This window comes from Westerdykella ornata (assembly GCF_010094085.1).
Source record: "Westerdykella ornata strain CBS 379.55 unplaced genomic scaffold EI97scaffold_4, whole genome shotgun sequence".
NCBI lineage: Eukaryota > Fungi > Ascomycota > Dothideomycetes > Pleosporales > Sporormiaceae > Westerdykella > Westerdykella ornata.
The window spans coordinates 1,331,457-1,345,650 of record NW_022986854.1 but is presented as its reverse complement, the minus strand read 5'-3'; the positions used below and the strand labels follow the sequence as shown (position 1 = coordinate 1,345,650).

The following is a 14,194-nucleotide window of genomic DNA, read 5'->3' as shown; positions in this document are numbered from 1 at the left end:
CAAAGTCAAAGCATGCACATTAAGCTTAAGCACTGGTAGAATAGGAACAGGATAGCCTGTCAAATGAGCAACACAGCTTCGGTATGAGATTCTTAGACGCCCATGTACAAATCCACAACCAAACTTCTTGATGACTTTCAGTCTTGTCTCTCCGCGCGCCTATGCACCATCGTCAAAGGAAGAACATGCACATTAAGCTTAACCACTGGTGGCTCAAACAATGCACCTTCGGGCTCGCTTTCACGGCTTAGAGTGCTTATCGTCCAGTAATCCCTAGCCGAGCTATAATGGCTAAAGATAGCTCGTTACTGTTTGATAGGATGGGGTGCCGGAGGACTACGCCACATTGGCGCATGTTTTGGAATTTTTGGAGGCGTAAGCGCGGCGAAGGGGAAGCCAATAAAGAGGACATTATGTCTCTGAACTTTAGGAGTTCAAACAATCGGTTATTGAAGTTGAAATAGTTTCTTGTTTGGTGTTTGTTTCGCGGTGTTGCAGGTTATGATCGAGCCCAAGGGAATGAGAATGGGTGAATGTCATGGAGAAGAAGGCGCGCGGTTTCTGTGTGGATGCGCTGGTTGCCGGAGTTTATTGAGAGAGGGGGTGTGTTGCTGAGCTGGGTTTTTGATTGTTTCTCGGCTTTGCAACTATATCCGATGATGTGGATGCTAGGACAGCAGTGGCACTTTGACGTTTGCATATTCTCTGTGAAAATGATCACCGTCATGAGACTTGAGCGAGCAGAAACAATACGATTGCTCGCCACGGTCGTACTAGAACCAGCACCACAAAAGTTCTCATTGGGAGAGCATATGTGCCGCTAGGCCCCCACTTTGAGCTCATTCGAGCCGTGCTGTTTATAAGCCAACGTGATGACTTCTGTCCGAGACTGCATTCTCATCACCTATGACTACTGCTTACGCCACACACTCAGCATATCCTCTCCTCTTCCTTGCTTATAAGACCGCGCTGGCTTCAGATACAGCTCTCTTACAAACTGGACATTTTCAGTGTTACGCGGTTCCCTTTCCTTCCCATCATCTTGCACCAATCCATCACCCCCGCACGCCAGCAGGTCCCAATACACGTCCTTCAGACCCCAGGGAGGCCCTTCTGCCTTCAAATCTTTCCACAGCGGGAACTCCAAACAGACAAGCAAACCCCCCGGTTTCAACAGCTCCGCCATGCGCCTCGCCCACAAACGCCTCATGCTAGGATGCAAAGCACACAGAAACTAACCTCGTCAGACATCAATTCACAGAACTAAAGAAAAACCTGACGTAGGCCGCTTTACCGTATAATCGTAGATGAGGTCGAATTTCCTGTCTCGATCCGGCAACTGGGCTACCCAGTCGTTGTCGAAAAAGTCGCCTTGGAGAAAACGGACCGTCCCTGCCTCAATCCCCGTACCCGTTTCGCAGCTTGCGAAATTGCTCGGCGAAGGGGTGTGCATCTGCTCGGCGGCATACCGTTCCGCAGCCTCGACGGCCGTATGGGAGATTTCCAGGCCCCATGCGTCGAAGCCGTGCAGGGCGAGCATGACTGGGTCGTAGCCTCTGCCGCAGCCCTGGGGAAATTTCATTGTGAGTGGATTAAGTACGCAGACATAGTCTTCTGCAGGTGTCTGTATTGCTTACGGGAACAAGAGCCCTCTTGCGACTCCCATCCGCAGTAACTGGGGATAGAAGATCGCGTCGCTCGGCAACGAGGTCAGTCAATGCTGGTGAGCAGAAGCCTCGGTCCCAGAGGTCGCTTTCGTTGTTGTCCCATAGTTCGGACCAGCCTTGGGCATGTTGCGATTCTGGTCTAAGGGTGCTATTAGCTGTATACAGCCTACCCTTAGCTGGATTCGCACGATGATCGTGCGGGCAGTTGACTACCTGTTTTGGAAGTGCGAGATCAGTCGTCCAGGGGTTTCACTAGACATGCTCGTCTCAAGCTGGGTGTGTGCTGCGAAGTTGGAATATGAGTCCGATGATGTAAGGATGGGGACTATCATAGAATGGGGACAGAGTCGTACATACTTGCACATGGTGGAGGGGTCGCCAAGACTCTACCAAACCGTTTTTGTGCCACCTCTTCTGTCTTCATCACAGATTGAGGCGTTTTACTCTATTTTCAGGGCACTTATCTATTAGTGCATCTGGAAAGAGTGTGGCAAGGAGCCCGGTATGTATAACAAGCCTATATTACGGGTCCCGATTTGGGGCACTCAGTCCTCCTGAGTTCACCCTAAGGTAGCAACATGAATCTGCCACCATGAATAACGAGGACGGGTGAATATCATAGCACATCGCACGCGGGTGACAGAGCTGGTGGCACTCCGTACGGCTGACTTTCAGTTGCTTACCGTAGTTCCTTGGAGGCCTATGGGAGAACAACCCTTGGGAAGCTGTTGTAAACAGACTTCATAGGCCTTGGCTGCTAATATTACCGACTTTACAAATAAGCAAAGAAGGTATAACCGGTTTTTATTCTCTTTTCCGATTCCGAAAGGCTTCATTTTCCTGGCGTTGATAACACAGATTCTGTTGAATGCGTACTTGGGTACTCGGACGTCACAGCATTTGGATCACTAGAAGCCCTTTTTTAACACTTTGAGGCTGAGTGTAAAAGAGTATTTCGATTGATTGGTCGATACCTACAAGATCGCTGACGCAAACTCAACTGTTCCACCTTTGCGACCGGGAATACTAGCTGTAGACAGCTATGGCTGGAGACGCTGGAATGGTAGCGCCATCTGAGTAACTGAAGTCTCGCGTGAGTCTACAATGTAAGCAAAGCATTGCTTTGGTAACCCAGCCGCAGGTTGCCAGGACGTACCAAAGTGCCTGGCAACTATACAACAATCCCTGCCCTACCCTACTCAGTGCGAGAATCCGATCCCATATTCCGCGTCATCTCTGCCACCCCATCCATCTTGTTAGGCGGCGTCACGAAGATTGTCACCATCGTAGTAGACAGTCCTTGTGCGTGAGTCACTAGCTGCGTGGCGGTCTCCCAGCCGACGATGACCTTGACAGTTTCCGTGGGACGAACAGTGGCAATCGGGTAAGATGCGTTTGCGTGGACAGTGGTTTTGCCTTCGTTGTTGCGCCGTCCACCTACGAAAAAGCCTAGAGCTGCGGTACCGACGACCAGAAGGGAGAAGAGTAGGAGTCCGACAGCAATACCGAGCTTACGGTTGTGAAGGATGTTGCTCAAGCGGGAGGGTTTGCGGCGACGCGGGGGTAGATCCGTTGGATAGCGCTCCGCAGGCATGTTGATGCCAGATGGAGAAATCGGATTTTCGGCGGCGTGTAGGGGGATATTGGTTAGTTTGTTCGCTGACATTGGTTCTGAAGCTGGTTGATCTTGCAGAAGGTTGAGCTGGGAGTGGTTTTCGCACTGGAGTTGTCGGGTGGACGCGTCTTGGGACGTGAGGAATTGATCTCCAATTCTGTACGTCTATCGGTTGTGATATTACAATGGTCTGGATCTTCCCGTTTGCGCGGCCGTGCTGTACAATACATCATGCTGGTTCGAAACTGATAACGAGAAAACATGGCAAGTAGGTGACCGGTTTTGAAGGTTTTTAGTAAATGGATGTTATAAATCCCTGCGACAGGAAGCATGAAGGTGTTGCCTTAAAAGCTCATATCTCACTGTGCTCACGTACGCAAGGATGTAGAGTTACTCTCGAGGTTAGGGTCAAGAAGCAGATATTTTATGTGTATGTAAATGTACAGCGCGTGTTACCACGAGGTGTACCATCGCACTTCTCCAAAATGTGTAAGAAGCATGTTGACAGTGTCACGGTACCACTGCCGCAATCCCAGCGGCTCAACAAGGACGCGCTGTTCAAAAGAGCCTCAAGCGTACCTATACGATGAGCTATGTCGCAGTGCATGCAACCGCTTAACAACGGATGCATTTCCAAACCCCAGCCCGACTCTCACAGCTCGCTACCTTCTCGTCACCAGCCGCACCAATCTTGCAATGATCACTGCACTCATCCTTTGAAGAAAAGTGCCCACTGATCAAGCATTGCCCTTCCTTCTCCTCCTTCGGACCTGACGAACCCGGCGGAGATGCGACAGACTTCGGATCGGGTATCGGAGTGGCTTCCACTGGGACTGGCGGTTTGAAGGAAACAGTAGGCTTGACGGCCGCACATTGATGACATTGCCAAAAATGTCCCTTGTCGTCGAATTTCCCGCAATGAACGAGCTCGTACCCTTGGATGCCAACGCAGGCCTCCCTACACAATTCTTCTGAGGGCCATCGTCCGCCTTTTTTGCATACCTGGTTATTTGGCATCGGTGCAAGCGTGACGATCGTGGTCGCACTGGTCCCGTCGATGGTCTTGATTAGAGTCGTAGTAGCGATGTCGACTGGGTCAACGGTCGTGAAGACGGTAGCCGTCGCATTCTCAACACGGCCTGCATCATCACTGCTCTCCCCGTGGTTTTTACCAGACCACACACCGAGCCCTACAGCAGCTCCAAGCGTGCCGAGGGCCAGAAGAACAAGACCAAGAATCCACAGTATCTTCTTGCTGGGAAGTGACTTGCGAGGTGAGCCAATCTGACGTTCCACGTCGCCATTATGTGGGTGGTTAGGATCACTATGGTCTGCTGGAATGGTGGAAATTGGGCGAGCATCCACTGTCTTTAGCTCTGCGTCAAAGATTGTATGCATACTGGCGGCGGAGCTTGGGCGCTGATGCGACATATTGAGAACTGATAGTTTTAGAGCACACAATGTGGTTTAAGTATTTTCCGGCACCGTCAATGGAGAATTTCTGTACTCAGCTTGGGAAGGCGCCTTTATAGAAACGGGTGGTGGTGTTTGTGTTTTATAGCGATAATCTACTGTGTAGTGTGAATGCTGGAGTGCACAATGTGCGCTGTTTGCTGTGAAGTTGGCGGAGTTTGTACGGCGAGCAAGGCTGTAGTATCTGTGAAATTTGCATACTCGTGGGATAGAGGTCAATACGAGCAAAGGTTGGGTTGCGCGTCGCAACATCGCCTCCACCTGCAGGTTCAAGCAAGCCTCCTCTAGCTAGGTCGTCGTGTCCGAGCACTACAAAGAGTCAATAGCGATATCGCGCATATTCCCCTATTATTTAAACACCCAGACCCTAGTTCCATGTCTTCCGAGGGGATGTTCGACCCGAACCATGAATAGAAGTCGTCATGCAATTCCCATTGTGAATATAGGTACAGCAGTGGGTGTCTGCGCGGGACGTTTTCTGAAACAAATGTGACGATTTGCGCAATGGTCATATCTCCCGTGAAGTGCTCTGGTAAAACAGCACTCAACGTCGAAAGTTCACATGATGAATACCCTCCGCCAAGGCTGTTTACGTCGTTCATGACGAAGAGTCTGTCCACTTATGTTATGACGTAAGCGACAGACAAAGCCCTAGATAGAAAAATAGAGTCTCAAGCTTTCTGACAACTTCCAGACGATGTCTCATCTACTCACGTAGACTACCACCTTCCAAATAGATCCCAAGTGACCGTAGAACCTTCGAGCTCGCATATTCACTGCCAAGCCCTTAGCGCTTATTTGAATCCATCCTTCGAAAACCACCAGATCCAACGTCCATCACCTGGATTTTCACGGCGGTTGCAGTCGCTATTTTTCTTTTCCAGCATTTTTCATTGACATGGCATTCTTGCTCCTTCTTTTCCTTTTACTGCGGTTACGTGCCGCGGCCGCAGTTGATGATGTACCTCCCTCCAGATGCGCAGCTGCTACGTTCCAGCCTCCTACCGTCCCTGGCGCCGAAGTCCTGTCAATCGAAGCGGAAGAAAGGCGGGATGTAGCCACCGCTCCGTTCTTCATGTTCCCCGGAGTGTCTGGCTTTGACATATGTGACGTTAAAGTCTACCTCACCCATCCCGGTACGGAAGACAAGGTACTCGTGCAAACGTGGCTGCCACTTGATCAGGAGAGCTGGAACGGGCGCTACCAAGCTACAGGAGGAGGTGCATGGGCGACAGGCTTCTTCGATCCATTCCTCGGACCCGCAGCAAAAACCGGCTACGCCGCATCCGCGACGGACGGGGGCCATGAAGGACTAGATGCAAGCTGGGCACTGAAACCGGACCGCAGCATCGATTGGAACCTCTTGCAGAACTTCGCCAGCCGGAGTCTGGCGGACCAGGTCTATGTCGGCAAGAGCATCACGGAGCAGTTCTACGGGAGAGCTCCGCACCACTCGTACTGGAACGGATGCAGTCAGGGTGGCCGCCAGGGGTATGAGATTGCGCAAAAGTACCCGGGGTTGCTGGATGGCATCCATGCGGCTGCTCCCGCCATGGATTTCGTCAATATGCAAATGGGGCTCTTCTGGCCGCAGGTCGCGATGAAGGAAGCGGGGACTTGGTTGAGCCAATGCGAATATTCCTACTTCATGAGCCGCGCGATCGAGGAATGCGATATTCTGGATGGCGTACGGGACGGTATTCTCGAGGATCCTGAACTCTGCACTTTCGAACCGGGGAAGCTCGTAGGGGACAAGATCGAGTGTAACGGAGAAGTGGTGGAGATCACTCCTGCCATGGCAGATGTCGTGCAGAAGTATTGGCAAGGACCGACCTCGCCATTCGGTTCGAGACTTTGGCACGGATTCCCCATCGGTACAACCTCAGACATGGCCGCAAACATCACCATCGATGCTCAAGGACTGCGCTCCTCCAACCCTCACTTTGTTGCATCGTCAACCATCCGGCACCTCCTCATCAAAGACCCCTCCTTCAACATTTCTAAGCTCTCCTACACAGACTACCTCGGTCTCTGGGTCCAGGCTAACGAGGAGTATGGGTGGCTGCTGAATTCAGGCAACTACAACCTGCAGGCGTTCAAAGAAGCCGGTGGAAAGCTACTTACATGGCACGGGACGAACGATAATGTCATCCCGTACCAGAACACTGTGCAGTATCGGAAGAGAGTTGAAGCTAACATGGGCGGACCCAAGGCCGTCAATGAGTTCTACCGTCTATTCATAGCACCTGGGGTAGAGCACTGCGGCCTCGGTGCGGGGCCCGTGCCGAACGATCCGTTGCAGGCATTAGTCGACTGGGTGGAGAAGGGGGAGCCGCCGGAACGACTGGAAGCGGAGACGGAGAACGCAAAGGGTGAACGAATCACGAGAGAACTGTGTCCGTATCCGAAGAAGTCGAAATACATGGGCATTGGTGACGGGTTCAGAGCTTCTAGTTGGGCTTGCGAAGGTGGTGAAGAGGAGGAGGAAGAGAAAGTAGAGGGCAAAGCCGACTTCCTGGGAGGGTTGAAAGACAGGCTAGTGCAGGTAGGTGTGGGTCTGGGGTTGAGCATCGGTTGAGAACGACGACCTAGCCAGGAACAGCAGATCCGGTTCCAGTGTTTGCACCTTCGACTATACGCCCGCGTCTGAATTCAATATACAATCAGGTACGACATGAATCTTGCACCACTCTTGTTGTTGAATAAGGTTTGTCTTGCAGAGCAGCCGCAAATCCAATATCAGTATCCCGGGTCAACCTCTACAAGTATGTACGGATTGTCGATCATTGCTTCCGAACGAATCCAAACCCCTTTGACCAACAACGGTACAAAGCTTGGGAAAATTCCCCCTTTCGGTCTAGCACCAAGCCACATATTTGCGTTTATCCAGAGTGAATCGCGGGGTACCGCCCTGCCTGGTCGTTCTTGATCGTCGCAGCGTTGAATACGATTGCCGATATCAACAGCCGGCCTTGAATGCTATACTGACAACATTGCTTAAGCGAACGCTTCTCATCGTCGAACTCAATGGCTAAACGGTATACACAGGATGTATAAGCTGGGTGCCAAAGAGCCGCGGCCCGATTACCGGTGTCTAAGCTTCGATGCGTCGAAAGGTCCAAACAGTTATTGAAAAGCAGATGAGAAGAACTGGAAATGTAGAGCATCAAGTGTTCTGAGATCCCCTCAGCATCAACATGTACACCTCTCTGGTTTGGGCGCTCCTTGGAGCCAGCAGCGTACTCGCGGCGCCGCCTCACCCACCTCACCCGGGCAAAACCGACAGCTACACCAACGTCACCATCTACGATCCAGGAAACAATTCCCAGCCGAGCTACCCGCGGACCCTCGATCTCAAGGACCAGAGCATCCTCGCGACATGGAACAGCTTCAGCGGCTCCGGCGACGCCTTGGCCATCTATAGGTCCACGGACAACGGCCACACCTGGAGTCCCTACGGTAGCTGCAAGTCGGACGTGCCAGGCCGCAGACTGGTGCAACCTCACATGTTGCAGCTGGACAAGAGGTTCGGCAAGAAGTACGAGGGTACCGTGTTGCTGTCCGTCAACGCCTGGGACAGCAATAGCACGAACATTGAGCTCTACTCCAGCCGGGACAATGGCAAGTCGTTCAAGTTCGAGAGCAGGGTTGCCGTCGGCGGACGCGCAAATACTACCAATGGTGCTACGCCTGTCTGGGAGCCGTTCCTGTTGCAGCAGTATGTACCCTCGGCATCGACTCTCAATTGATTCGTGTAAACTGACATCGTCATAGCGAGGACAAGCTCATCGTCTACTACTCCGACCAGCGCGACCCCAAGCACGGCCAGAAGCTCGCGCATCAAACGACCCGAGGCACGCTCAACAACTTCGGCCGCGTCATTGACGACGTCGCCCTGGCCAACTACACCGACAGGCCGGGCATGACGACCGTGGCAGAGGTACGAAACTTCTCCTCCGAAGTGTCTCTTGCAATTGCTAACGAATGCAAAGCTCCCCAACGGCCAATGGATCCTCACCTTCGAGTACGCCCGCGTCATCAACGCCGCCGGCGACTACAAGTACCCCATCTTCTACAAGCTCTCCCGGGACCCGGATAACTTCACCAAGGAGCCCATCCACCAGCTCGTCGTCGACACGGGCGCGCAGCCCAATGGCGGACCCGTCGTCACCTGGACTCCCTATGGAGGCAAGAACGGCACCATTGTTGTGTCGGACAGTGACTTGGAGCCCGTGTGGATCAACCAGGCGCTTGGTCAGGGTATCTGGAAGCAGTTGAATGTCCCTGCTGGAGGTGGTTACTCGAGGGAGGTCAAGATCCGTAAGTACACGATTACGCTTCGTATATGAGGAGATCGCTGACGCAAATGTGTAGCCGCCAACAACGACAAGAACCTGCGCATCACGGCTGGTGCGTCGTATGGCCAGGACACGCCGGCAAAGATCTTGATCACGCTGATTGACCTGGAGAAGGCTCTGCCCAAGAAGCATGGGCATGACGATGATGACGATGATGATGAGTGATCGGTGTGAAAGCAGTGTTTGTCTACCCGGTACAACGTTGGTCGACATCCGGCGGCCGATAGGGCATAAAATACCTGCATATAATGAATGAAATCTTCACAAGGGACGCACATAACAACCAAACGGCTGTGACTTCCTTCCAGCTTCACCTCGGTGACAGCAACGCCATCTCACAGTTGCCCACAATCATCAATATACACACATTCATTCAGCCATTGGTATGGCCCCATAGCACCCACCTACTCCCCCTCCCTCTCCCTCTCCCTCTCCCTCTCCCTCTCCCTCCTAACCAACCTCACCGCCAACCTCTCCACCATCCGAACATTAATATCCGCACTAACCCCATCCCTCCACCATTTCGACATCTCCAGATACACTGCAGCCGGGGCAGCAGCACCGCAAACAACGTGAGCACTATGAAGCTAGCCATATTCACTTCGGGAGAACAGTTCAGCGGTTCCTAAGGCGTCGATGCTGTTTTTATCAAGTTGGAAGAAGGTACTGCGCCGCAATGTGGCAGTGACCCGGGGGTCTGGTATACGCATGCTGTCGGCGAGGTGTAGAAAGGTGATGAGAATGAGACTTTGAGACAGCGTATAAAACATGGAACCGAAATGGGTAGTTATGATGGTTCTTCCATTCGACATAGTCTCGGAAGGCCTATTTCATTTCCTCCGCTTGAGATTGGAGCAGTGCGTGGATCCTCGGTGAGATCGTGGAGCTGGTAGAAGTACGCCGCAGTACCGCATTCCCATCCCCAGTAGAGCCAAATCATTCGGCGTCAACGCAATCGAGCAAGTTGGAAGCAAAATCGAATGAGAAATCTGGTAGAGAAACATCGAGACTGGGCTATTCGTGATGTCCTCTGCTAGAACGCTACACAGTTAGTAAAAGTGTGAATGTAGAATGCTCCGGGTAAACCTGTTCGTCGTCATCTCCTGGATTACCGGACCGCGTGCAAGGACTCGACTCTTTGGTGATCTATCATCATACTCGTGTTTCGAAGCAACGTCCGCAATGTGCTAACCTCTCCTCTCCACTTCCGCACCCACCTATATCAGATACGTACAATGTACTCCCTACCCGCTTATCTGGCAGTAAAAGTTCGCACTCTACCCTGCACGCTTTCAACACCCTCAAACTGTGCGCTTCGAGGCATGTACCAGCAACCATAGTGGTACGGCGTGCGGGGTCCTAATGGCACCAACTGCGAACCTGAGTTCTGGGCAAGTGCTTCGCCTTTTTCGTCACCGGTACACGACAGGGAGTAATTCTGGCACCTGAGAACCGTGACATTTTCGACTGGAGGTCCGGGTGGTTAAGGTGGGCGAATGGAGCAAGGCGGGCGAGACAGCTCTGGTCTCATAGTGTCCGCATAGCGGGGCATGCTCGTTTCTAACTGTATACTCGCATCCAGAAAACCAGCATCTCTGGAAGTGTGAAGGCAGTGCTCCGATAGCTAGGCTTAGTAAGCTAGTGGGACTTGGCGAAGCTCGAAGACTGGTTGTGTTTGTTGAGAGGCGACTGCTGGGAAGGGGACTGTATACAGGGAATCCTTTAGGAAGGTGACCATTTTGCTACCGTATCCTTGTTGAGGAAATATGCAGTACCGCTCACAACAAGTTCGGAGGCACGGAAGATGTTGATTGGCAAGAAAGAATTGCGACTGCGCAGTGGAGACTGGACGGCGATGGGTGAAAATTAGTAAGAAAGAGAAGAGATGCATAGACGTGACGGAGTTCTAGGAAAAGAGAGAAGAAAAAAGAAAAAAAAATAATAAAAGAAAAACTTGACAAAAAGAAGACTGTGATTCGACACCTGTCGAACCAGTGGCAAGAATGCAAATTTGAATCTCTCTCCATCCTCGACAACCAGCCCCACCCATCCAAGTCGCACGTCGGTCAGTTTTCTAGCCTGTGGCAAGATCCCATTTGTACCTTGTCTAGTGACTCGGTCGTTCTCTGTGGTGTAGGAAAGTACCTGACCGGGATAACAGGATCCACGTCGCACGTCAGTAGTCTAGCTGCGGGCTCCGTTGCGATAACCTGATCGATACCTCTGCAGTGCTCACAGAAGCGCACAATAATGAGTGGACATGGCGGTGACACACATCGCTGACGTGGAAGCGAAAAACAATGGCGCTCGCGTCAGCCATGGAGTGCTGCGAGTATGCATGCGCCGCTGACGAGATGCCGTGTCCGAGTCTCACAGATTGATGTGCGTTGTCAAGGAAAAACTCTTGCGACTTGTCTGATGTGAGCGTGACGCTCCACAGAGCGGAGAGACGTTGTGGGAATATTGAGGGGAAGCTCCACCAGACAAGGCCCGGAAAGAGACCAAAGGCGGCGACTCATGGTCCCACTGAGATGGGGAATGGCAGATGGCAGTTCATCAAACATTGTGATTATTGCGCTCTCCACATCCTGGGGCCTGGACTATTGCGGGTGATTACTGGAATGGTATGATCTCTGAGGCGACTGTAGTCGCTGAGTCGACATTTTTTCGCCGAGCCGTGCTCTCGCTGCCATGTCGCTGCCGACCACCATCAAATAATGAGTGAACAGCTCACAGTCACTGTTGTGCGCTCGCTGGGCAGGCTGTGAATCAATGTTGTTCGCCATGAATCGGCAAGTTTTGTTGGCCGGTTTGTCACCGGGTTGTGCGCAAAAAGGGTGTGAAAGTGAAACGTGCGGCCAACAACAGCGCCAAGTCCGGTTCCTGGCCAGGCACACCAATGACAGTGGATCACAATTCACTGCCTTTGCCGATCCGGTCAGGCACGCATCCTGATTCGCCACCGCGAGGATGAAATTAAAGAGGAGCTGTTTTTGGGCTCCACGGCGCCTTCCCCATTTGGGCCTAGAGAGTGGAGGTCGACCGGCGGCGCCAACGGGCCAGGGGCGGGACCCCTGACGCCGGCCAGACGGGCTGACGAGGCCCTTTTTGATCGCTCGCTTCCCTCTTCTTCTTCCTCCTTTCCCTCTTCACAGTCAGCCAGCTCTGCCGTCCTTCGCTCCAACCACCACCACCACCACCACCACTCTTTGCCCTCGCTTTCAATAGCCAATTCACGCGTTCACTCCTTTACGCGCGAACTCGCTATTGTCGCAGTCACTCTTTTTGAGCAACCACTCATTCCCAGACTCGGATCACACCCCCTGACGACATAACGACTCTGCCTTTTCCACCAGCGAAACCCGCCTCTTAACCACCCTCTTCATCAACATGCGTTACACTTCTGCTCTGGTGCTGGGCACCCTCGCTGCCGGCCAGGCTGCCGCCCATACCATCCGTCACGCCGAATTTCACGCCCGCAAGGCCGCGTGAGTGCCCTCCAGCTCCGACAGCAAATGCTTCTTACTGACACGTCGCAGCGAAGCCAAGCGCGACCTCCAGGACGTCGACTGGTCCAAGGTCGACTACTCGAGCGTCGACTGGTCCAAGATTGACTGGGATGCCGTCTTCAACAAGAAGCAGGCCGCTCCCGGCCCCGAGCCCTCCAACTCCCCCGAGCCCACTCCTGCCCCGAGCCAGGACAAGCCCAAGGTGCAGGACAAGCCCGAGGAGAACAAGAGCCCCATCCAGGCCATCGGCGACTTCCTCGAGGGCCTGACCGACGGCATCGAGGACTTCTGCAAGCAAAAGGGCATCTCCAACCCGGGCAAGAACGACAAGAGCCCCAACGGCGGCATCTGGCTCGGCCACTCCGAGTGGTCCGCCAACTTCCACAACGCCGGCAAGGAGGACGTCTGGGTCACCTGCTGGAAGGAGAACTCCTTCACCGGCATGACCATCAACGTCAACCAGCCCGAGATCCTCATCAAGATCCCCGTCGGCGGCAACCAGACCGTCTCCTTCGCCCCCAAGGTCGCCTCGGCCTGCGCTCCCATCTACTCCGACACCCAGCTCGCCAACTTTGGCGGCGTCAACAACCCCTGGTTCGAGGCCAACTTCGGCCCCACCGACGGCTCCTTCGTCGGCACCTTTGACGTCTCCAAGAACGTCAACATGAACGGCGACATCATCGAGGCCCACGGCTCCAAGTGCGTCTCCGACATGAACACGTGCGTCTTCGAGTGCAAGGACAAGAGCGTCCAGTCGTGCACCACCGGCTACGAGCTCAGGAACTGCGGCGCCAGCAACGGCGGTGGCCAGGGCTACGACGTCGTCATGCAGGGCGTCGGCGGCGGCTGCAGCATGGGTGCCCAGAGCGAGAAGATTGAGGTCACCTTCCGTAACAAGGGTTACTAGAGCTTCTCTTTATCCTCTCTGTGAATAACCCCATTCATGTTTCTCTTTTGCTTCGAACGACAGCAAGGCCAGGCCGATATATAGCTGGTTACTGTGATATACCTTTGGTAGTGTTTTTCTTCCGGGGTGGAATCTCTAGGGTATAGGGTCGACTCGGTCAATGTTTAACTCTTGTATCTCCATTCCTTGTCCAGACTCTTGTGACCCGTGTGTGAGTGTGTGCGTGTCTCGAATGAGTGTGTATACTTTTTTGCAGCTCGAGTTTGGTGCGTGTAAATCATCATAGTACAACTTCAGGTCCTCTTTGGAGTGTCGCCCTGCTTTCCTTGCCTTGCCATCGCCTCGGAAGGAAAAGGAAGCAATTGGGAAGGAGCATCTGGATGCTCACAGAAGCACATGAGAGTCTCTCATCTCGTCTCCGCGGTCCCATCGATATGCAGTCAGCCATTCCAGAGAAGAAAAGCGATAATAGTGATAGATCCTGTTTATTCGCAATCCATTTCGCTCTGTGTGTCTGGGAGGGAGAACAGAAGAGGCACGAAGGAGAGAAGGTGGAAAGGAGGAGGAGGAGAAGAAGAAGAAGAAGAAGAAGAAGAAGAAGAAGAAGAAGAAGAAGAAGAAGAAGAAGAAGAAGAAGAAGAAGAAGAAGAAGAAGAAGAAGAAGA

At 52.8% G+C, this 14,194-nt stretch overlaps 6 protein-coding genes across 6 annotated transcripts; 4 read left to right on the top strand and 2 right to left on the bottom strand.

Annotated features, from left to right (window-relative positions):
- The first annotated feature begins 300 nt into the window (after positions 1-300).
- On the top strand, positions 301-867 carry EI97DRAFT_227617 (uncharacterized protein). Its single transcript, XM_033793917.1, has one exon. It carries the CDS (start codon positions 534-536, stop codon positions 822-824), a length of 291 nt encoding a protein of 96 aa, XP_033656642.1. The 5' UTR covers positions 301-533; the 3' UTR covers positions 825-867.
- On the bottom strand, positions 817-1,974 carry EI97DRAFT_431315 (S-adenosyl-L-methionine-dependent methyltransferase). Its single transcript, XM_033797903.1, has 3 exons — positions 1,881-1,974; positions 1,295-1,822; positions 817-1,234 (listed from the first exon to the last, which is right to left on the bottom strand). Exons 2-3 carry the CDS (start codon positions 1,580-1,582, stop codon positions 911-913), a joined length of 612 nt encoding a protein of 203 aa, XP_033656641.1. The 5' UTR covers positions 1,583-1,822; positions 1,881-1,974; the 3' UTR covers positions 817-910.
- Positions 1,975-2,862: 888 nt separating this feature from the next.
- Positions 2,863-4,876, bottom strand: EI97DRAFT_484943 (uncharacterized protein; the record flags this gene model as incomplete). Its single annotated transcript, XM_033802129.1, has 3 exons — positions 3,939-4,876; positions 3,389-3,499; positions 2,863-3,353 (listed from the first exon to the last, which is right to left on the bottom strand). Exons 1-3 carry the CDS (start codon positions 4,711-4,713, stop codon positions 2,863-2,865), a joined length of 1,377 nt encoding a protein of 458 aa, XP_033656640.1. The 5' UTR covers positions 4,714-4,876.
- Positions 4,877-5,653: 777 nt separating this feature from the next.
- Positions 5,654-7,333, top strand: EI97DRAFT_371708 (feruloyl esterase B precursor; the record flags this gene model as incomplete). The annotated part of the gene is made up of 2 exons (XM_033795310.1): positions 5,654-6,782; positions 6,831-7,333. The coding sequence occupies 2 exons, from the start codon at positions 5,654-5,656 to the stop codon at positions 7,331-7,333; spliced, it is 1,632 nt and encodes a 543-aa protein (XP_033656639.1).
- Positions 7,334-7,485: 152 nt separating this feature from the next.
- On the top strand, positions 7,486-9,387 carry EI97DRAFT_227569 (uncharacterized protein). Its single transcript, XM_033793916.1, has 4 exons — positions 7,486-8,473; positions 8,530-8,695; positions 8,748-9,075; positions 9,130-9,387. Exons 1-4 carry the CDS (start codon positions 7,953-7,955, stop codon positions 9,276-9,278), a joined length of 1,164 nt encoding a protein of 387 aa, XP_033656638.1. The 5' UTR covers positions 7,486-7,952; the 3' UTR covers positions 9,279-9,387.
- A 3,116-nt stretch (positions 9,388-12,503) lies between these two features.
- On the top strand, positions 12,504-13,436 carry EI97DRAFT_361017 (uncharacterized protein; the record flags this gene model as incomplete). The annotated part of the gene is made up of 2 exons (XM_033794957.1): positions 12,504-12,601; positions 12,653-13,436. Coding segments are annotated over 2 exons (882 nt in total), but the record flags the coding sequence as incomplete, so codon positions are not given.
- Positions 13,437-14,194: the final 758 nt, after the last annotated feature.